This window comes from Salmo trutta, chromosome 2 (assembly GCF_901001165.1).
Source record: "Salmo trutta chromosome 2, fSalTru1.1, whole genome shotgun sequence".
NCBI lineage: Eukaryota > Metazoa > Chordata > Actinopteri > Salmoniformes > Salmonidae > Salmo > Salmo trutta.
This window is the reverse complement of record NC_042958.1, coordinates 18,256,849-18,279,748: the sequence shown is the minus strand read 5'-3', so window position 1 is coordinate 18,279,748 and position 22,900 is coordinate 18,256,849. Positions and strand designations below refer to the sequence as shown.

General features: G+C 44.4%; 2 protein-coding genes across 7 annotated transcripts in view; both read right to left on the bottom strand.

Moving 5' to 3' along the window:
* Positions 1 to 7,970, bottom strand: part of LOC115152595 (pleckstrin homology-like domain family B member 2) — a 50,149-nt gene extending 42,179 nt beyond the window's left edge. For 2 of the 6 annotated variants that reach the window (XM_029697386.1, XM_029697385.1), the window contains exon 1: positions 7,103 to 7,915. In XM_029697386.1, coding sequence (XP_029553246.1) covers positions 7,103 to 7,135 — 33 coding nt within the window. In that variant the 5' untranslated portion in view covers positions 7,136 to 7,915. Of the gene's footprint in view, positions 1 to 7,102 lie in introns of all 6 variants that reach the window. The other 4 variants (XM_029697406.1, XM_029697384.1, XM_029697392.1 and 1 more) reach the window with 4 other exon arrangements.
* Positions 7,971 to 13,473: 5,503 nt separating this feature from the next.
* plcxd2 (phosphatidylinositol-specific phospholipase C, X domain containing 2) lies at positions 13,474 to 22,640 on the bottom strand. Its single transcript, XM_029690188.1, has 7 exons — positions 22,532 to 22,640; positions 20,503 to 20,639; positions 20,292 to 20,411; positions 19,939 to 20,148; positions 15,145 to 15,255; positions 14,844 to 14,974; positions 13,474 to 14,095 (listed from the first exon to the last, which is right to left on the bottom strand). Exons 1-7 carry the CDS (start codon positions 22,632 to 22,634, stop codon positions 13,936 to 13,938), a joined length of 972 nt encoding a protein of 323 aa, XP_029546048.1. The 5' UTR covers positions 22,635 to 22,640; the 3' UTR covers positions 13,474 to 13,935.
* Positions 22,641 to 22,900: the final 260 nt, after the last annotated feature.

Genomic DNA, 22,900 nt, shown 5'->3' with positions numbered 1-22,900 from the left:
CAGACATGGCAATTTATTGCCCTGGCCACATCTGCAGTCCTCATGCCTCCTTGCAGCATGCCTAAGGCACGTTCACGCAGATGAGCAGGGACCCTGGGCATCTTTCTTTTGATGTTTTTCAGAGTCAGTAGAGTTTTCATAACTGTGACCTTTTAATTGCCTAGCTGTTAGTGTCTTAACGACCGTTCCACAGGTGCATGTTCATTAATTGTTTATGCTTCATTGAACAAGCATGGGAAACAGTGTTTAAACCCTTTACAATGAAGATCTGTGAAGTTATTTGGATTTTTAAAAATTATCTTTGAAAGACAGGGTCCTGAAAAAGGGACTTTTCTTTTTTTGTTGAGTTTATATATACATACGTATATGGGGGTTGGAAATTATGCTGAAAATTACATTGATGGAATCTACAATCTACCTGCACTATTAAAGCTGAACTACCCCCTAACAATTGTTTTTTATAAATACATAAAATACAAAAAATAACACACACACACACACACACACACACACACACACACTCTCACACACAGAAACTTCTCTCCCCGCACACACAGCTGCCACATGTGAGAGAATGTCTGTGTGAAAGTGTTCCAGAGGGAAAAAAAACACTTCAACAGGGCACAGGCTGGGAGGACACACACACACACACACACACACACACACACACACACACACACACTCCAGTGGGAGGAATGGGCTGGAATGTTCCATGCCGGCCGTTTTCCCACGAGTGTATGGGAGTGTTTGGCATGCCCATGCCCACATTGGGACACACACATACACACACAGACACACACACACACCACAGTGGCACTCTACAACCATGGCTGTGACCATGAGTGGTTGTCTCTGGTCAAACCGCCCTGAGGGACCAAGTTCCCCACAGAAGACCACGACCTTAGTTCTTGGCAGTGGTAATGACAATTCCACCCTAAAGGCCATGGAATGAGAGGGGACAGAGGTTGTGAATTTTCAACTGTTGATTGGAGTGAGGTTTATTTCACAGCTCTGTGCAAGAATTAAAACGAAGGCCAATAAATCTACATCTAGATAGTGTGGGTGTATGAGTATGTGTAAAAGTATAGTATGTATGAAGAATTGACCTTAAAGCCTTAGAAAGTGTGTGAGAGGACGGAGAGCAGTTGGCAAGAGGAGGGATTAAACATAGAGAAAATATTCATATAGATATGAATACAAACAGTAAGAGCACCAGAATGACATGGTGGGGAGGTGTGTCTATGTTTGTTGAGTTTCTGGGTGGGTTGGCCTTGGCGAGTGATCGAAGTATGTTTACCCCTACCACATGCACACACACACACAGACGAGTGAAACAGCACAGCTCAGATGATTAGAGCCTTGTTAAAACCACATCAACCGCACCTCCTTCCCTTCAATCACTCCTCCTTCCTCTCCTCCTTCCTTCCTTTCTCTCCCTCTCTCTCTTCCTCCAGCTCCTGCTCCTTATCCTCCTATCATTTCCCTCCATCCTCTTTCTCTCCTTTCCTTTGTCTCTTCTCAGCCGTCCTCTGTCCCCTCCTTTGTTTCTCCTCTCATCTTCTTTCCTCCTCTTTCTTCTATTCTCTCCTCTCACCTCTCCCCTCCTCCATGTTCCTCTACTCTTTTCTCCTCTCCATGGTCCTTTCTTCTCCTCTCCTCCTCCCACCTCTTCGTTCCTTTATTCTCATCTCTCTCCTCCTCTCCTCTATCCTCCTCTCCTCCTTTCCTCTGCAGAGGAAACACAAATCACCAGCCGCGCCAGAGCACTTCCTCTAATTCAGAACTCTCTTCCTGTCTGAGCTCACTTCCTTTACGGCGCAAAAGCACCATTGCCCCTCTACAGACACATTCTCTCTCTCTCTCACACACGCATGCACGCACACACACACACACACACACACACACACACACACACACACACACACACACACACCCAACATCTCACATCAGCTCTTGTCTTTATCACATTTGCTTCCCGACATCACACCATGAGAGAACACACACAAACACTCAAACACAATCATGTTCACACACACATCCTACTCCACGCTTCAGGGAAACGGGTATTACCTTAATGCGGGTGTATTCCCAGCAATCGCTCACACACACTCTTACACACACACACACAAAGGATAATCGACAACTGATAAATGGGGTATATATGTGTGTTTGAGAGGAGCAGATGTAGATGGAGGTCAACAGCAGTTGAAGTAGAAGTGCTCTTCATAATGACAGGAGCTGCTTTACGATCACCCTTATCCATCTCCACGCCTCCCCCTCTTACACAGCCCCCATCCCACAAACAACACACACCCAGGTGAGCAGGCAAGTCAGGGCAGGTGTTTGGCCTCGTTAAGCTTTAGCGGAGCACTCAGGTGTGTCGCCCCGGGATACAGAATACTGAACTACACTCAGCAGCCACATTCTTGGGTTGTGTGTGTGTGTGTGTGTGTGTGTGTGTGTGAGTGTGTGTGTGTGTGTGTGTGTGTGTGTGTGTGTGTGTGTGTGTGTGTGTGTGTGTGTGTGTGTGTGTGTGTGTGTGTGTGTGTGTGTGTGTGTGTGTGTGAGTGCGTGTGTGCGTGCGTGTGTGTGTGTGTCACATTCCTATACGTCTATAGACTCCATATCTCTGGTGATGGGGATCGGATCCCGGTCCAAGTCGCTCCTAAAGAAGGTCAGAGAACATATCTTGGGGTTCTAAGTTCTAACCCAGAGATTTATGCGTTTTCATAACAGAGGTCTACTACTTAAGGTAGAAACGGCAGTAGAGATGTTTAAACTGCTCAACACACACATAGCATAAGAAGCACAGAGCAAAGTTAGATTTCTAAGATAGTTGCTGGGATGGTGTAAATAAAACTAGACTGAATTACACACTTCAATGGATATTCCAACACTGAGCCTTGGTCTGCTCTGATCTTACTGGTCAAACACTTGTTTGTGTGCTGGCTAACCAATGGCTGTGCTTTGTAGGCCTACAGTGGCAGTTCAGGAGGAGAATCAAAGGTTTCTTCTGATTTTTGTTGTTGTTGATTAGGCCTAGTCCAAAAAATGCACTATATCGTGCTTGGACTAACCTATAGGCTATGCTGTTCAGTTTGAGAAGGAGAGCACGAAGATGTGGAGGACCAGAGGTCAACTTTGATAGCTTGCTACTAAAATAATGTATTTTATTAAAAATAATGTTTCTTTCCCATGATGTAGGCTTATTTAGCAGAATTATTCCCTTCACAATAAGCCAGATTTGAGAAAATGACATTGTGGAGCTGAAACTTGAAGCAGCAGCTGTGGCCCAATCAATCGGCAATGGACATGGTTCTGAAAGTAGGCAAATTTGAGTAAGCAGCATAATTCATTTAAACCGTTTTCATTTGAATTTACTAACAACGAGGGCTTTGTGTTGGAGCCTGTTGCTTCCTATATATAGAAATAAGAAGTAGGCCTACCTGTTTGACAGACGAAATTAGGCTATGGGCTGCTATATCCATAGATTCTTAGGTCAATTCCTCCACCCTCCATGCACTCTTTATATAGCCTACTCAGTGTCAATGAAGAGCTGTTAAGTTAAAACCAAGACTCAAATTGAGGGGGTATAAGAGGCCTACTTTTTATTATAGAAAAAGCACAGGCTTTCCCCATGTTAGCTTAAGAATATTTAGGAAAATAAAATGGATCCGATTATATAGTGATCTATAACAGCGCTTTGGTCCGCGATGCTTTATGCTAGAAACAAGCTGTTTCTATGACATTCAGAGGCTGAGCTACAACCTTCTATAACCAAGGAGACAAAACATGGACTTACTTGGGAAGTAATCTAATTCTGTCACTATCAACTGATTAAGCTATTCACTTTCTGTACAGTAGAATATGTTAAAACCCAGGCAGATTTTAGGGAAACGATTGTGACCTTCTCTCGTTGGGTTAAGCCACAGAAGAAGAGTAGCCGCAGTTAAAGCTTACATTTTTCTACTGTCTGGGGTGGAAAGGTAGGTCTAACTTTTGAAAGTACCATGCTCAGATTCCTAACGACGTCTCAGATTTAATTATTTGCAAACAGGGACAGTTAAGTTGCAAACAAGACACACTGATTTGGCATTGAAGAAATATGATAAAATGAACGGCCTATCTCTCTGTCTATTCTTAGCCTGTAATTTCGGTAATTTGTGTGGTATTAAAATATATTTTGATAATATGTCAAATTACGTAGAATTGGATGAAATCTTTATAAAAATGATTTTTTTTATGACCTGCAAAAAACGATAGATTCATGCAATGCTTTTACTATAAAGGAGATCTTTCCATTCCTACTCTTGTCCACGGTGGTCTGTGAACCCACAACCTTCTGGCCCGCAGCCCTGTGCACGATCAAAATTCCTGCGTTGACATGTAATGCTTTCAGGACGAAGCACAGTTTCTAAAACTGCATATCTAAGGCTCTGGTCTGTCCAAGAAGTTGGGGTAAAGGGTAGACATGTTCTCTCCTGTCCACCTTATGTTTTAATTATACTTTTGGGTACAGGGGAGGGTTACTTGTTTTTTGTAAAGTGTTCAGTGAGGGTTTAGGTCAAATATATTTTGCTGAAGGGAGGGCCATCCATTTTCTTTTCAGAGAGGTCCCATTTTCTCCACGTAACCCTTATTATAAATAACATTCACTCCCTTAGGGGTCTGTGGTGTGTGCCTTGGGGGTGGGGATGTAAAAAAAGGGAAACTGTACACAAGCGCACTAATTTAATATCTCTCTCTTCCCCTCTCTCTTCTGTCTTTCTTTCTCTGGCCGGTCCCTCCCTACATTCCATGTGAGGTCTCCGTACGCTGACAAAGCTCTTATTGTGTCCCTGCTTCTGCCTAGTCCCCTCTGGGTGACACACACACACACACATACACACACATACACACACATACACACACACACACACACACACACACATCACACACACACACACACACACACACAGAAACACTTATACATGAGGGTCGAGTGTGGTAACCCCTCCCTCCCTCCCTGTCTCACTCTAATCACTCTCTGGCTAATCAATGGCTTAAGTTGATCAGTCAAGTACCCGGGAGAGGAGAAAGCTGTGACCTTTAGAAACAAACCCCCCCTCTGTCTCTGGATTCATCCTCCGCATGGCCTTTCGAACCTGTGTGTGTGTGTGTGTGTGTGTGTGTGTGTGTGTGTGTGTGTGTGTGTGTGTGTGTGTGTGTGTGTGTGTGTGTGTGTGTGTGTGTGTGTGTGTGTGTGTGTGTGTGTGTGTGTGTGTGTGTGTGTGTGTGTGTGTGTGTTTTAATAAGTGTAGGAGCAGAGCTGAAGAGTTGCTTAATAAATCCTAGCCTGAACACCTCCTCAAATACATACATGTAGACCAGGAAGCTCTTGTTTTCATTGTGTTCATCACCCGTAAACAAATAAAAAATTAATTATGAATCCAAATCGACATATGCCCGGGTTGACTAATGTTGGTACAGCTGAAAGTCACTGAAGCCAATCTGATACTTAATATGAAGGTATGCATTAGGAAACCCAAGATTACCTATAATACTATATGTGGTGGATCAGCTGGTGCTTTGACTTGCAGAAGGATGGATATCAGACAGATACTAAATTAGTTCTGGGTCAGCTGACCTATACGGTTTAGATGCCAAGTCACTCTGGGATAGACCAGACATTAGAGGAGGGAAAGAGTGGGAGATGAAAGAAGGAGAGGGAAATGTGAGGAGGAATGGAGCGAGATTGCAGGGTGGAGATTAGGGAGAGAGACCTTTGGGAGAGGAGGAGCACAAAAGGGAGAGTCATAAGGAGAGAGAAAATACAGACACACCAACAGACAGTCCCTCAAACAGCGTAACAAAGCTTATAAAGCATGAAAAGGGATGGTGGTTGTTTGGATGAGAAATAGGGTAGTAAGAGGTAGTCTGCATCCTTTTCTCATGAGGATATATTCCCTCATATCTGACCAGACTCTGAAACTCCCCTCTGGTTATAAGTAGAAACAGACTAGAGTGAGATACCACTCTACAATAGTATCTCCCCACTTGGCTATGCCTGTGGTTCCTCAACGGTACTCTGCTGAGACCCACCTAACACTTTCGGGGTCTATCTTCTGCACCACCAAGTAAACAAATGTTCGTCTCAAACTAGAAGAACCCAGTCTTTACCTTCAATCTGAGAAGAATCTGGAAATACTAACTATTTCAGAAAACATTGCAACACTTTCTCCACAGTCTGTGTAGAGACAAACTGCTAAATTAGGTTCCTCTTCTCTCCATCCACTGTTGTGATTGATCGCCTCATCACATGGACAATGTGCCACTGGCCTGTCTGCCCGTCTCACCTTCATGCTACGATGAGAACATGGCTAGGGTGTGTAGCTTGTGAAGCTCAGGTCAAATTCTACATTCATTCTGGCTTGAAAGGATAAGGCTGGGTCAAAGGTTATAGGGTCAGGGGGTATGGTCTGATACACACTGGGGTTATAGGGTTCTAAGGAGGATTGTAAATGCTGTATGTCGTGGACCAGGTTCATGTTACATTAAACTCCACCTCCCCATGTAGACTGACCCAGTTACCTGTTGAGAGAGGGAGCTTTATCTTCTGCACATGTCACCAACACTGTCAGAATACCTGGGAACCGAGAGGGCGTGGTGTACCATACAGTATACAGATCTTGGATCATTCACGTGATCATATTCTGTATACTGTCTGCAGACACAACATTCATGGTGCAGGCACAGGCTTGCCTGCGCAGGACTTGTAATCCAGAGCCAAAGCCAATATTGGCATGCAGGGTGCACAGCAATAGAAAATCAACAACAGTGTTCTTTGTGTGTTTAAAAATAACAAAATCTGCAATTAAACACGGATTACTGAGCTATAATCTGTCATTATGCTGCTAAATGGCTCACTCAGGAAATGAACCTCTAAAAGAACAACGGAACCGGTAGTATAGGACCAGCCTACCGGTTAAAAAAACCCATTTAGGCTAATGTAACAGAATAACATGTTATGAAAACATAGCAGGCTATAAATAACATATAGACCTTGTCACGTGTAAATAATACACCGAAATAAACGTAAAACGAATAGAATATAAAGGTTTACCGTTGTTGAAACGGGGCTGAGAAGCTCGGTCATGACGAGAGAAGATTCCAACACAAACACAAAAGTTCCCAAACTTTCTCTTTAATAAAAAATCCAAGCGGTTCTGCTGCTGTCACTTTCCTCTAAACCTTGTCCAGGACGCATCACCGGCGCATTCCACCGCTGGACCGAGAAGTTCAACTGCACTCGCGGTTCTTCAGGAGATACTTGATGCGCCGTCCTCACCCACAAACAAAATATACATACATACACATACACACAGAGAGGCTGGCCGTGTAGCGCACAGGAACGCACAACAGCTGGAATAGGACCTGGGAAGAACAGGGACTGGACAGGGGACGCGCGTGCGCGTGCTCAAATTTACAGTCATAATGGGTAGGTGTTAACAGACACCTCTGCTTGACCTCTCCCAACTCCTCATCTCCTCCTCTGAGAAAGATATCTAAATTGTGACCTCTTCTTCGGATTGTGACAAATCGGAGCCAAAGTCCCTTTTACGCATGTAGCTTTAATCTAATTTATATCAATTCCCTTAGAGCTGCCCTGACTGCAACAACGTTTAGCAAACCTAATTACTTCAGGAATGTATTTCCTTGCACGGTGATTAGCCTATTTCGGGGGAATTAAAATATAATGACAATATAGTTCCTAATGTATCCTAACTCAGTTAGAGCTATGGTTAGAAAAAAATCGATCTTCTATGTAACGGATGCCTCAAGAGAGCGGAGGTAAGGGCTAATCGTTTCATCGCATACCTGCTGTCCGCAGGTGCGAGACGGAATTTGTCCTGCTAGGCACTGGAGCACGCCGACAGCACGCGAATCTCTGGTGTGTGAGTCAATAGTCTGTACAAGACCCGCTCAAGTTACGCACGCGCGTCCAGCTTCCCAGGTGGCTCGCGGTGGTGTGGCGCAAAGATTGTCTATTATATTGACAAGATATTTGAGTGACCGCTCTAACAATGGAAATATCTGTTCTCATAGATGGAAGGCAGGCGGGAGGAGGCGAGATCAGTTGGGACAATTCTAGCATATGAGTGGGCAGATACAGAGTGTGACCAACATGCCATAGGGATAGAGAACTCATCTTTGTATCTGTGCCGTTATAGCTCTGTGACAGCATGGGACAGCGCCATTGAGGCTATCTCCATTTTAAAGTAGTACATTTTCTTCTTCTGCATTGACAGAACTCAATGGAATCCCCACCGAGTTGACTACTTTAAAATGGTGCAAGTCCTCGATTGCAATGTCCATGCTAAAATGGGCTATAGGCTATCCATGATGAGTCTATCTATTTCTATGACAACAGGCACAACTCTGATATAACGTTTTTTTTCTCCTCCATAGCTGCCGAAATGCCACATGCGTCCAATTATATCAGTGCATTTGCAGCAACATAACCATTAAGAAACGTCTATTCAATCAAATAGCCTAATGTAGCAAATTAGCAATTGCATTATTTTTTGACCAGATTCGACACGCTCATTGATCTCCATACTTCGTGGGCTTATACTCGTGGACTGATTTTGGGCGGGGTAAAACCTCTTGCTTCACCTCTTCCTCTCTGTGTGGCAGGAGAGGCTACCCAGGATCAGAGGGGGCTATCTGACACAGAGAGGACTCTGTGTCCCGCCCAATGGCATGCATGTACATTTGTAACCAATCACTCAATAAATTAAAAGGTAATTGAATGAAAGGTCCCATCTTGTTTGTAATGGACAAATGGTTTTATTTTGGCAATGTCACAGGTCACCAAGTATCCTACTCCTACAAAATATTCTCAGTGTGAAGTGATTCTCCATGTAGGTCATGAAGCCTTTTAGAGTTCATTTCCTGCAATTCTACACATTTTGCCATGGGGCGCAAAGAAGATATTGCAATCTTACAGCTAAATTCATGCAATTCAAACATTTTTGTCATGAAAAAGGTCCAGTTTTACAGCTTATTTCCTGCAATTCTACACATTTTGGCATGACTTGTGCCATGTTAATATGATATCTGAGTGAGAACGACTAACGAAATGAATGGGGGCTCCCCTTGATTACTACAAGTTTAGATAGCTGGATAGACTAACTTACCACCCTATAAAATGTTAGCTGACATAGGCTAATTGAGTGAATGTCAGTGACTGACATGAGATATAAACACAACTAATTGTCGAAATTGGACCTTGTGTATTCTACTATTCTAACACTTAACAGTAAGTTGAGACCCCAACTGAGTTCCTAAAATATATATATATATATTACACTGAGTACACCAAACATTAGGAACACCTTCCTAATATTGAGTTGACTCCAATGTTTCCCACAGTTGTGTCAAGTTGGCTGGATGTCCTTTGGGTGATGGACCATTCTTGATGCACACGGGAAACTGTTGAGCATGAAAAACCCAGCAACGTTGCTGTTCTTGACACAAACTGGTGCGCCTGGCACCTACTACCATACCCTGTTTTCAAGGCACTTACATGTTTTGTCTTGCCCATTCACCCTCTGAATGGCATACATACACAATCCATGTCTCAATTGTCTCAAGGCTTAAAAATATTTATTTGATCTGTCTCCTCCCCTTCATCTACACTGATTTGAAGTGGATTTAACAAGTGACATCAATAAGGGATCATATCTTTCACCTGGATTCCCCTAGTCAGTCTACGTCATTGAAAGAGCTGGTGTTCCTAATGCTTTGTATGCTCAGTGAATGTGTATATATACTGTACATAACCAAAGTATGTGGACACCTGATTGTCGGACATCTCATTCCAAAATCATTGGCATTAGTATGGAGTTAGTCCCCCCCTGTGCTGCTATAACAGCCTCCACTCTTCTGGGAAGGCTTTCCACTAGATGTTGGAACATTGCTGCGGGGACTTGCTTCCATTCAGCCACAAGAGCATTAGTGAGGTCGGGCACTGATGTTGGGCGATTAGGCCTGGCTCACAGTCGGCATTCCAATTCATCCCAAAGGTGTTTGATGGGGTTGAGGTCAGGGCTCTGTGCAGGCCAGTGAAGTTTTTCCACACCGATCTCGACATCCTATTTTTGTATGGACCTCGCTTTGTGCACAGAGACATTGTTATGCTAAAACAGGAAAGGGCCTTGCAGAAAATTTTGCCACAAAGTTAGAAGCACAGAATCGTCTAGAATGTCATATGTTGTAGCGATAAGATTTCGCTTCACTGGAACTAAGGGGCCTAGCCCAAACCATGAAAAACAGCCCCAGACCATTATTCCTCCTCCACCAAACTTTACAGTTGGCACTATGCATTGGGGCAGGTAACATTCTCCTGGCATCCATCAAACCCAGATTTGTCCGTCGGACTGCCAGATGGTGAAGCGTGATTCATCCCTCCAGAGAATGCATTTCCGCTGCTCCAGAGTCCAATGGTGGTGAACTTTACACCACTCCAGCCGACAGCTGGCTTTGCGCATGGTGATCTTAGGCTTGTGTGCGGCTGCTCGGCCATGGAAACCCATTTCATGAAGCACCCCGACAAACAGTTATTGTGTTGACGTTGCTTCCATAGGCAGTTTGGAACTCGGTAGTGAGTGTTGCAACCGAGGACAGACGTTTTTATGCGGTACGCGCTTCAGCACTCAGCGGCCCTGTTCTGTGAGCTTGTGTGGCCTATCACTTCGCGGCTGAGCCGTTGTTGCTCTTAGACATTTCCACTTCACAATAACAGCAATTACAGTTGACCGGGGCAACTCTAGCAGGGCAGGAATTTGACGAACTGACTTGTTGGAAAGGTGGCATCCTATGACGGTGCCACATTGAAAGTCACTGAGCTCTTCAGTAAGGCCATTCTACTGCCAGTGTTTGTCTATGGAGATTGAATGTCTGTGTGCTCGATTTTATACACCTGTCAGCGACAAATCCACTGATTTGAAGAGGTGTCCACATACTTGTGTGTATATATATATATATATATATATATATATATATATATATATATATATATATATATATATATATATTAAGGGTGGCCGGGTGCACCCCTATCGACCAGGGGCCCTAAGCGACCGCTTATGCCTAGAGCAAGCCCTGATGTAGGTATACTCTACCAGAAATCAACAGACTTTGCATAATCTAGTTGTCCAGCCTTAACTACCAAGCCATCCTACTTGTCATTGAACAATAAACATACAATTGAGTTCCTGTAGTCCAGGTGGCTTTTTGATAACTGCTGCATTAAGTAAAAAAACAAATAGCTTTATAAAATATGTTGCTTAATAATTATTGTCCATTCTTTGGTAGGTATAGCAAAGATCGGCCAGTGTTTGAGTTCTCCATGGGGGCCTCCTCCCATTTGGAGGAACTAAACTTTCACAATGACATCATCGTAGAGAAACACAGACCCTGGCGGCAGAGAGATGGCCATGGAATGTTGGACAGCATTCTACAGTGAATTTCACAATTCCCAAGTGATTCCGTGGAGGGGCAGGGAGGGTGGGCACTCCACACCATAGCTGTTTTGACAGGGATGCTGCTCGGAATCAGGGGCCCTTTGCCTTGTGATTCCAGAAAAACACGTTATTCAGACAAATCTCAGTGTTTAGGTTAGGAAACACATTTCGGCTAAAGATTGTTGAGTGAAGTCTGTAACAAACTGTCAGTCATAGAGAAGCCCAATGAGAGGGCTCTGCAGTAGTTACCCTTAGGCAAAGATCTAGAATCAGTTTATCCTCTCCTAAATCCTAACTTGATCTATTAGAGGGGAAACAGTTAAACTAACCATAGATCAGTGTCTAGGGCAACTGCATACTGCTCCAGAGGGTTAGAGTGTACAATCCAGAGTGGTTTGGGTAGGTTCTGTGTGGTTTGGTGTGGTTCCAAGCTGCATTTAACAAGCTCCATCTCAATATCTCTCCCTCCCTCCATTATCTCTTCTCTACACACAGTCACAGCATCATACTAGGCCATTACATTTTACACCTCTCATAATGAGTTAGATAAATACTGACACACAGAGAGAGGCCTGGAGTCCCCTGATCGGGATGTGATTATCATCGCCTGCCCTGACATCCATAACCTACTACCAAGGCCCTACGTCAGAATGCTCTTGTACCCACTGAAGCGAGGGTCCCTTTGGGGTCGTGAAACCCTGACTCTCCTTGGAGACCTGGGGAACTGACTGGGATCATCGGGACCAGAGAGAGGAAGAGAGAGAGAGAGAAAGAGAGGAAGAGAGAGAGAGAGAGAGAGAGAGAGAGAGAGAGAGAGAAACCAGAACAAACAAATAACAGAGGAACGTGTCTGTATTTCTTTGTCTATTTGAGACGCTCCACTCCCACAAGCCTCTGTGGTATGTGTAATGACTCTACAATTAGTGTCCCTTTGTGTGTTAGTGTGTGTGTGTGTGTGTGTGTGTGTCTGTGTGTCTGTGTGTGTGTGTGTGTGTGTGTGTGTGTGTGTGTGTGTGTGTGTGTGTGTGTGTGTGTGTGTGTGTGTGTGTGTGTGTGTGTGTGTGTGTGTGTGTGTGTGTGTTACTGAGAGCAAGAGCATCAACAATGCGGTTTGGCCTGAGAGAGACACACACACACACACACACACACACACACACACACACACACACACACACACACACACACACACACACACCAGTTGAGAAAGAGGGAGGGAACATCTAGTCAAATGGCTACCCAGACTATTTGCATTGCCCCCCCTACCTCAACTAACCGGTGTCCCCGCACATTGACTCTGTACCGGCACCCTCCTGTATATATTGTTACTTTTACTGCTGCTCTTTAATTACTTGTTACTTTTATCTCTTATTCTTATCTTTTTTAACTGCACTGTTGGTTAGAGGCTTGTAAGTAAGCATTTCACTGTATGGTCTACCTACACCTGTTGTATTTGGTGCATGTGACTAAAACAATTTGATTTGAATTGAAAAAAGGAGGGAGGTAAAATGAAAACATCTTTCTCAATGAGGGAGAATAAAACAAGGTCCTCACTGCCTGCAGACAGCAGCTGTGCTGATACAATCTCTCTCTCTATTTCTCTCTCTCTCTTTTTCTCTCACACACACATACTTTCTTTCCTCCTTAATTCTGAACAATATCTCCTGTCTCCTCTTAGTCTTTCTTTTAGTCCCTCTCTATCGCCCTTCCCCATTCTGTCTACCCTTGTCTGGGACTCCACCTCTCTTCTCCTTCTCTCTCCCTCCCATCATTCCCCTCCAGGAGGACCACAGAAATGTACAGTTAGTCTGGGAGTTTTTATCTGTGTCAGTGTGATAATCAGTGGACTGCCACAAGCCACACACACACACACACACACACACACACACACACACACACACACACACACACACACACACACACACACACACACACACACACACACACACACACACACACACACACACACACACATCCAGACAGCTGTGTGTGAGTGGCTGTAGCCAGACTTTCATTGCTAGTTATAAATCAAGATGACATAGATCATAGCAATCTTGACTGTGTTATCATAATAACTGCATGTCAACACACAGCTGTAAATTGCTACCAGTGAAATACTGTTAAATCTGTGTGTGTGTGTTTAAGCAGTCTCAGCCCTTGTACGTTGCTATACTTATAAGCGCAATATGTGAATCTCTGTGGACATTTTCCTGACCATGATCAGTCAATAATGGACATGTGAGCTTTAAGTGCATGAGATAGTCACGTGATGTATGTCTGAGTGTCCCATTATCACGTGTCCCCAAGTGTCTGGTCATGTGATCAGTGATGCAGCTGCCATGATGGGTAGAACGGAACCGTGAAAAGATCCAAGTGGGTTTCTTTTCGACTCATATCCAGTCTACTCATTCTGACTCTATGGTGGCGTTGGTCAGGTTTTCCTGCGGTCCTGTTCGTTGAGCAGGAGGTTGTTGAGGTTGATGACTGTGTTGGCGAAGTCAGTCAGTTCCACAAAGTCAGAGGTGATGATGTTAATCCCGTCAACACCGGGTTTCTGGGTCTCGACCCACGTTAATATGATGGGAAGGTTCCTGAGAAGGGGAGGAGGACGGGAAGAGGGGGGAGATGATGAGGGGAGGAAGGGGGAGTGGAAGAAAGAAAAGAAGGAGTGTAAGAGCTGCTGTGTCTGAGGCAGAGGTACAGTAGTGACTGAGTCAGACTAAAGTTATTGTATCCAAAGCATTGTTTAAGTTTGGAGCTCTCACTGTTTTAGTTATGGGCGCATTTCAGCAAACACACACACACACACACACACACAACGGCCAGGGTCGTATCAGTGATAGAGCCCTTAACCTTCCACTAAGCCCCTGCAGCCGTCAGGACAAAACCAGGAAGTGGGAATGTTTATCCTGTGATAATAAGCCATCTTGTTTCCGCGGATACGCAAAATTAGGCCATATCCTCCCAGCCTGCTGTCTCCACTAAATATCCGCTTCAGAGTCATTTCTAGACACTCATCTATGGTCAGTTTTCTGTTTTCTTCTCTTAATGGTTAATGTGAGGATTTATGGAGAGCAACCCGACCCTAGATCTGTACCTAAGGGCAACTACCTGGAGAGTCTAACTAACCATTACCCTTACAATTTACCTTCCCCAAGTCCTACCTTTAAGCATTAGGGGGAGAGGCCAAACTGACCTTAGATCAGTCAGTGTTTAGGGTCTTCACCCTACTGGGAGTCTGACCTACTGATAAACTGACAAAACTGGCTGTGTATACTGCCCTCTGCTGGCTGCTATCAGAATACATACTATACGCTCAGTAACACTAATAACACACACCTCTCGACTAGGTAGTTGCGTAGCCCCTTGACCAGGCCCTTGACAATGGTCTTGACTCTGGGGGTGAGGATGGCCTGAGTCACGTGGAAGGACCCCATCTTAGCCCTCTCACCTAGTGTTGTCTCCAGGAACTAGAATTATAATGGTAATCATTATCAACATCATCATCAGTTGGATTTATATATGAGATTTATCATCTTATCTCATCCACTACGAAATACACACACACACACACACACACACACACACACACACACACACACACACACACACACACACACACACACACACACACACACACCTGAAAGAGTTTGGTGGTGTCTGTAGTGTTAGCCCAAGGAGCTGGACACTTGTTGCCCGGCCATATCAATGGACAGCTCTCAGCTGACGGGTGGTGGTAGAATACTATGACCTGGGACACACAAGACTCAGACTCACTCTCAGAACATTTTGTTTTCACACCTTAACCCTTAATCTGTCTATCTGCTAATTCATAATTATGACTCACCTATTGTACCGGTCTCGTCTGTCTGATTACTACACATCTGTCACCTGCCAGGTAATCTGGCTCTAGAATCGAGATTAGGGTCACAGAACATAGAAACTCACCTGACCATATCTCTAAATGAGAGACATTTCTGATAAACATGCGCACGCACACAAATACACACATACACACATACACACACACACACACACACACACACACACACACACACACACACACACACACACACACACACACACACACACACACACACACACACACACACACACACACACACACACACACACACACGAACAAAGGCGGAGGGTTCTGCTTTATGACCAATAACAAGTGGTGCGATGGGGAAACGTATAGGAATTTACAAGCTTTTGCTCACCCAACTTGGAATACTTGGTCATCAAATGTTGCCCTTTTTACCTTCCGAGAGAGTTCTTAGGGATTATCACCACAGCTGTATACATACCGCCCCAAGCCGACACACGGCTGTGTACATCCCGCCCCAAGCCGACACACGGCTGTGTACATCCCGCCCCAAGCCGACACACGGCTGTGTACATCCCGCCCCAAGCCGACACGCGGCTGTGTACATCCCGCCCCAAGCCGACACACGGCTGTGTACATCCCGCCCCAAGCCGACACGCGGCTGTGTACATCCCGCCCCAAGCCGACACACGGCTGTGTACATCCCGCCCCAAGCAAACACACGGCTGTGTACATCCTGCCCCAAGCCGACACCAAAAATGCACTCAAAGATCTTCATTGGACCCTGGACAAGCTGGAGACCGCGTACCTGCAGCGTTCATTGTTGCAGGGGACTTTAGCAAAAGTAATTTGAAAACCGTGCTACCAAATGAATATAAACACATTGACTGGCCAACTCATGGAGATTCAACGCTGGACCACTGCTACAAGCCTTTTCGACACGGGTATAAGGCCATCTCCCGTGCTCCTTTCGGAAAATCTGACCATGACTCCATTTTGCTCCTTCCCACCTGTAAACAAAGACTCAAGGAAAGTTCTGGTGGTCAGGTCTGTACAATGCTGGTCTGACCCATCAGAATCCAGGCTCCGACTGTTTTGATCACGTGGACTGGAATATGTTCTGGGTTATTTCTGGCGATAACATCAATGAATAAGCAGCCTCAGTCACCGGATTCATAAAATGATGTAATATCCTCTCCACCCCCTCAACAGACATCTACCCTGGCCCCACCCCAATGGAAATTTGTGACCGATTGGCTCAATTCGGTCTTATGTAGCAAAATGTGTGTTTTTAACATTGGATATCATGTTATCATACACTATCATTGTATATCATACACTACAGTTGAGGAACAATGGGATAGTAATTATTTAGAGAAAATGGCCCTTGAATGTTTTGGTACACCTACTGAAGAGCTCTTCTTTGTCTACATCCATTCAGCATCGTTGTGAGGTGTGTGCGTACTGGTAGCAAAGTCAGGTGCAGGAGAGCAGAGGCGCACACTTTGTTGAGGCAAAAGTGCAAAACGCGCAAAACAGTCACAAGAATTATGTTTAACAATAAACATCTTCGTGAAATGCCACGGAATAAAACAAACCAGTCTGGCGCGTCAACAACAAACACGTAACACAAGCAATCTTACACAAAGACATGATGGGGAACAGAGGAATAAATACATGTAGATTGATTGGGGAATGAAAACCAGGTGTGCAGGGAACAAGACAAAACAAATGGATACATGAAAAATGGAGCGGCGATGGCTAGAAAGCCCATGATGACGATCGCCAAACGCCGCCCGAACAAGGAAAGGAGCCGACTTCGGCGGAAGTCATGACAATCGTTCACACCCTCTTAAGCTTAGCCCCACCCATCTCTTTAAGGATTCACATGTGAGGCCATGTGCTAAACAGTGAGTACGCTAGGGTATTAAACAACCCAAGACTAAAGGCTGGTTTATACTACGTCTATCGACATGTCTGTATACAGTTGTCGCAGTGACATCATGAACATTCTATTGTCATCCAACATCAAACTTGTCGTTGTTGTTATGAACAATTATTAACCCAAAAACGACAGCAGTCTGGTGGTCCAAAATAGCATAACTGGTGTATTTTAACAGCAATAAACCCATCCGTTAAAAAATATGTCAATCTAGCAAACCAGGCAACTAAAAGCAAATTTCTAAACAATGTTTTGGTTAGTTTCTAGCTTGTTAGCTAGCTAGCTAACGTTAAGTTACCTGGCCAGCCAGTTCAAATAATGCTCATATCATATAGCTGACAACTCCTTAACTTTAACTTACAACAAGATCATTATTTACAAGTTAATGGAAAGCTAATTACAGAAAATAGCTTACGGTTGTGAGTGTGACGAAATAAAAGCAGTGCAATCTACCAGAGAATTATATAAACACAAAATGTAAAGAGCTGCAATAAAAGATCCCAGAAATGTTCCGTACTCACAAAAAGCCTATTTCTCTAAAATTTTGTGCACAAATTTGATTACATCACCGTTAGTGAAAATGTTATCCTTTGTCAAGATAATCCATCCACCTGACAGATGTGGCATATCAAGAAGCTGATTAAACAGCATGATTATTATACAGGTGCACCTTGTGATGGGGACAGTAAAAGGCCACTCTAAAATGTGCCGTTTTGTCACGCAACACAATGCCACAGATGTCTCAAGTTTTGAAGGAACGTGCAATTGGCATGCTGACTGCAGGAATGTCCACCAGAGCTGGTACCAGATAATTTTATGTTAATTTCTCGACCATAAGCCACCTCCAACATCGTTTTAGAGAATTTGGCAGTACGTCCAACCGCAGACCGCGCCAGCTCAGGACCTCCACATCTTGCTTCTTCACCTGCGGGATCGTCAGAGGGGGGTAAGCGGGGTGCTGAGGAGTATTGCTGTTTTCCCTTTTGTGGGGAAAACCCATTCTGATTGGCTGGGCCTGGCTCTACAGTGAGTAAACCATGGCTGCACCCCTCCCCAGTCATGTGAAATCCATGAATTAGGGCCTAATTTATTTATTTCAATTGACAGATTTCCTTATATGAACTGTAACTCCGCAAAATCTTTGAAATTGTCGCATGTTGCATTTATATTTTTGTTCAGTATAGGTTCAATGTTAGCTAGCTCGCTAACATTAGGCTATAACTAGCAATGCAAATGGCTCTGAGATATGAATAATATTACTGCATAGATCATACACTTAACGTTAGCTAGCAAGCCAGCCAGCTAATGTTAGCTAGCTAGCTAAAAGTACACTTTAACTTGCAATGAAAACAACTTTCTGACAAAATAAGAAACATATAATATCTGAAAATGTAGCTAGCTAGACTCTCTTACCCGGATACATGGATGAATGCTTCTCCCTCTCTGTCAAGATGCCATGGTTGCCCTTGTTTTATATATCAGCCTTATTTGTTCTTTTCTCAACTCCCTTCTCATTTGCAATCACGCCTGAATTTTCTCAGTCTCCTTAGCTATCATACTCGGCTTCCACTGGGCATTCCACTAACTTCAAAACTCGATCCTCCAGAAAGTGGAGAGCCTTAGCAACACTTTTGCAGTTCTTCGTGGTATCTTTCAAAACACCACGTTAGAAAGGATTACCTACACATACTGCAGCTCATGTTGTAGACAAAAGCGTGCTACATAGCAGACTACTGTGGCTCAGTTGGTAGAGCATGGTGTTTGCAATGGTGTTTGCAACGCCAGGGTTGTGGGTTCGATTCCCACGGGGGGCCAGTACGGAGAAAAAAAAATGTATGAATTGAAATGTATGCATTCACTACTGTAAGTCGCTCTGGATAAGAGCGTCTGCAAAATGATTAAAATGTAAATGTCATCTGAACTTCTCTCTTGGCATGTCCACCCCATCCATTATCTCAGCCAATCGTGGCTAGCGGGAAGGTTCCAGTCATTTTCTGTGGCTAAATCAACTAGGCTCATTATTTAACAATTCTATTCGTATTTACAGATGGCATACAACTTTGTTATTAAAGCACATGAAAGTTCACATGTTCCAGAAGGCATTCCGTGTGACGTGTGACATAAGCCTAGTTTCCTGAAACAAGTCAGTTTATCGTGCTGAATAGCCACCACTGCTCCTACACCACCCCCCCCCCCCCCCACCCCCCCCCCACACACACACACACACAAGTATAGTAACTGTAACATAACTGAGTACTCTAGTCCACACACACCAACTGCCTCCTGACTTAATCTTCTGTCATCCATTAAGACGCACACTGGCCGCTTACAGACAGAAATAGCTGTGAGTGAGTGAGTGAGTGAGTGAGTGAGTGAGTGAGTGAGTGAGTGAGTGAGTGAGTGAGTGGGTGTGAGAGAGAGAGAGAGAGAATCATTGTCTGTGAGATGAGATCCCTGATTGACAGGTTGAAATAACTGCAGCAGCATTTAGTAAGTAATCCACTTTAGCTTCTACTGAAATCCTGACTCCACTAATACTCTAAGGTGTCACACACACTCAACTTATAGATGACTGGGTCTTACTATCAGAGGTTCAACTAGATCTGTAAGTGGAGGACGTGGAGGAGTGTTCACACTTTCTGACCTCACCCTGTCTGTCTCACCTGGTACTTGTTCTCCCAGAGGTAGTCCAGGGTGATCTCCTCGACAACGCCGATCTTGCAGAGTTTAGGTCCAAACACTTCCTGGAGCATGTTGATGAGGTAGGTGTGATGCTCCATCCCCATGGCGTAATGATGGTTAAAGTCCAGGAACACCATCTCCTTACCATGGGCGTCCAGGAAAGAGTTAATGTCCGACAGACCGTCACGCACCTGAGAGAGAGAGAGAGAGAGAGAGAGAGAGAGAGAGAGAGAGAGAGAAGTCAATAGCAGGAGGAGATGTTTACTGTAGGTTTTTGTATAATAACATGTTTATTGATCTTATAGGTGTCTGGCTATGGGGTCAGTACATCCACCTTGTGTCCAAACAGGCCATGGATGAAGTAGATCTCAGTACCAGACTCTCCAGGTTTGGATGACACACGCAGGTCAAAGTAACGAATCCCTGCGTCCAGCTGCTCCTTAAACGTCAGGTTCTGGTGATAAAAGTCATATGCTGACAAAGACTGAGGATCCCATCTTTTCAAGAGAGTATTGGTTAATCATCTGAACCAGCTGAACCCTCACCTGTGTCATGGACCACTTCTTCATGACTTTCTTGGAAACGAAACGGAAGGCTGTGGCCAGGTATTTGACTATGGCCTTCTGGTCAGGGCCCACCGGGGCCTTCACATCTACCCAGAAACTAAACGAGTCATGGGACCCTGAGAGAGGGGGATGAGGGGAGTGTGGGAGAAGGAGGGGAGAGAGGAATGAGGAGGGTTGAGAGGGATGAGGAGGGGAGAGAGGGACGAGGAGGGGAGAGAGGGAGGAAGATGGGAGAGAGGGACGAGGAGTGAAGAGAGGGAGGAGAGGGAGGAGGGGAGAGAGGGAGAGAGGGAGGAAGATGGGAGAGAAGGATGAAAAGGGGAGAGAGGAAGGAGGAGGGGAGAGAGGGAGGAAGATGGGAGAGAGGGACGAGGAGTGGAGAGAGGGAGGAGAGGGAGGAGGGGGAGAGAGGGAGAGAGGGAAGAAGATGGGAGAGAAGGATGAGGAGTGGAGAGAGGGAGGAGGAGGGGAGAGAGGGATGAAGAGGGGAAGAGACAGATCAAGTGAGATAGAGAAAGATATGCCTTTTCAGTCTGGAAAAGGAAGTTAAGGTCCTTCTGCCAATCTTATGAGTGGGCTAACCATCTACTTTTGTGCATTCTCTCTCCCTCAAACACACAAACTCAGGTCTCATCCAGGTAGTATAGATTAACACCAAGAACCCTCTCTGAATCCATTAGGCTAGCCTCACGACATTGTAAACAAAACAAACACATGCACGCCACATCAGTCTCACACACACGTCACACAGAAAATCAGTCACACCCCAGTTCCCCAGACCCCCAGCTGCTGCATCAGTGTTTTCCTCTCTAGCCCAACAGTAGCCTAAGCTGTTCTCAGACAGAGAAGGTGCAACTTCATTTAGCTAAAGTGTGGCTTTGCTGTTAAAACCATATAACCCCAGATAGACTTTACCAGTGGGAGGTCATAAACCAAGTCAGAACCAACAGTCATCATTATACGCCTCATGTCGACCGACATATGATACCCCTACAACACACACACACACACATGTAAAGTGCCGTCAGAAATGATTCACACCCCTTGACTTTTTCTACATTTTGATGTGTTACATCCTGAATTTAAAATGGATCAAATTGAGATGTGTGTGTCTCTGGCCTACACACAATACCCCATAATGTCAAAGTGGAATTATGTTTTTGGAAATTTTTTACAAATTAATAAAAAATGAAAAACTTTAATGTCTTGAGTCAATAAATATTCAACACCTTTGTTATTGGCAAGCCTAAATAAGTTCAGGAGTAAAAAGGTGCTTAACAAGTCACATAATAAATTGCATGGACTCACTCTGTGTGCAATAATAGTGTTTAACATGATTTTGGAATGACTACCTCATCTCTGTACCCTACACATACAATTATCTGTAAGGTCCCTCAGTCAAATAGTGAATTTTAAACACAGATTCAACCACAAAGACCAGACAAAATCCTAGAGGAAAACCTGGTTCAGTCTGCTTTCCAACAGACACTGGGAGACAAATTCACCTTTCAGCAGGACAATAACCTAAAACACAAGGTTATGTTACACTGGAGTTGCTTACCAAGACGACATTGAATGTTCCTGAGCGGCCTAGTTACAGTTTTGAAAATCTATGGCAAGACTGTCTAGCATTGATTAACAACCAACTTGACAGAGCTTGAAGAATTAAAAAAAATAATAAAATATTGTACAATCCAGGTGTGCAAAGGTCTTAGATTTACCCAGAAAGACTCACAGCTGTAGTCGCTGCCAAAGGTGATTCTAACATGTATTGACTCAGGGGGTTGAATCAAGATATTTTTTTTGTTTGTTTGTTTTTTTTTACAAATTATATCATTTTCTTCCTGTATTTTGTGTAGATCATCGACAAAAAATGACAATTACATCCATTTAAATTCCACTTTGCAACACAACAAAATATGAAAAAAGTAAAGGGGTGAATACTTTCTGGAGGCTCTGTAAATAACAGATATTGTTATTTATTTACATAACACACACACACGCTTACCGGGCACTGCAAGGTGCTTCAGGGGCATAGCTGTGAGCTTGGGGGAGAGTGAGCTCATCCAGTTGGCATTGGAGGCACCGATACCTGTGGGCCGCGTCTTCATGGCTCCTCTCTGATCTCACCCCCCCCCCCCCCCGGAAAACCGTTAACCGTCAAATCTGGTATACCTGCTGCTGGTGTATCGCCAGTATCCTCGCCACCCCCATGAGTCTCACAGTAAAAGAAATCATCCTGAGGTGAGGAGCAAGAGCGCCTTTCATGCCTCCTCGAGCCACCTGTATGTACCTGTCTCCTTGCTCTTTACCAGTGGTGTGGAGCCCACCAGGGCAGCCGAAGTGCCTCCAACGGGCTAATGACATTGACTAATCT

What these genes read in the sequence shown, in the direction of transcription:
- plcxd2 (XM_029690188.1), bottom strand. Translation starts at nt 22,634, where the DNA reads ATGAAGACGCGGCCCACAGGTATCGGTGCCTCCAATGCCAACTGGATG. An exon ending in TCTGGGAGAACAAGTACCAG is followed by an intron (nt 15,256 to 19,938) that starts GTGAGACAGACA and finishes TGTGTGTCCCAG; the next exon opens with GTCATAGTATTCTACCACCA. An exon ending in ACACCACCAAACTCTTTCAG is followed by an intron (nt 14,975 to 15,144) that starts GTGTGTGTGTGT and finishes TTATAATTCTAG; the next exon opens with TTCCTGGAGACAACACTAGG.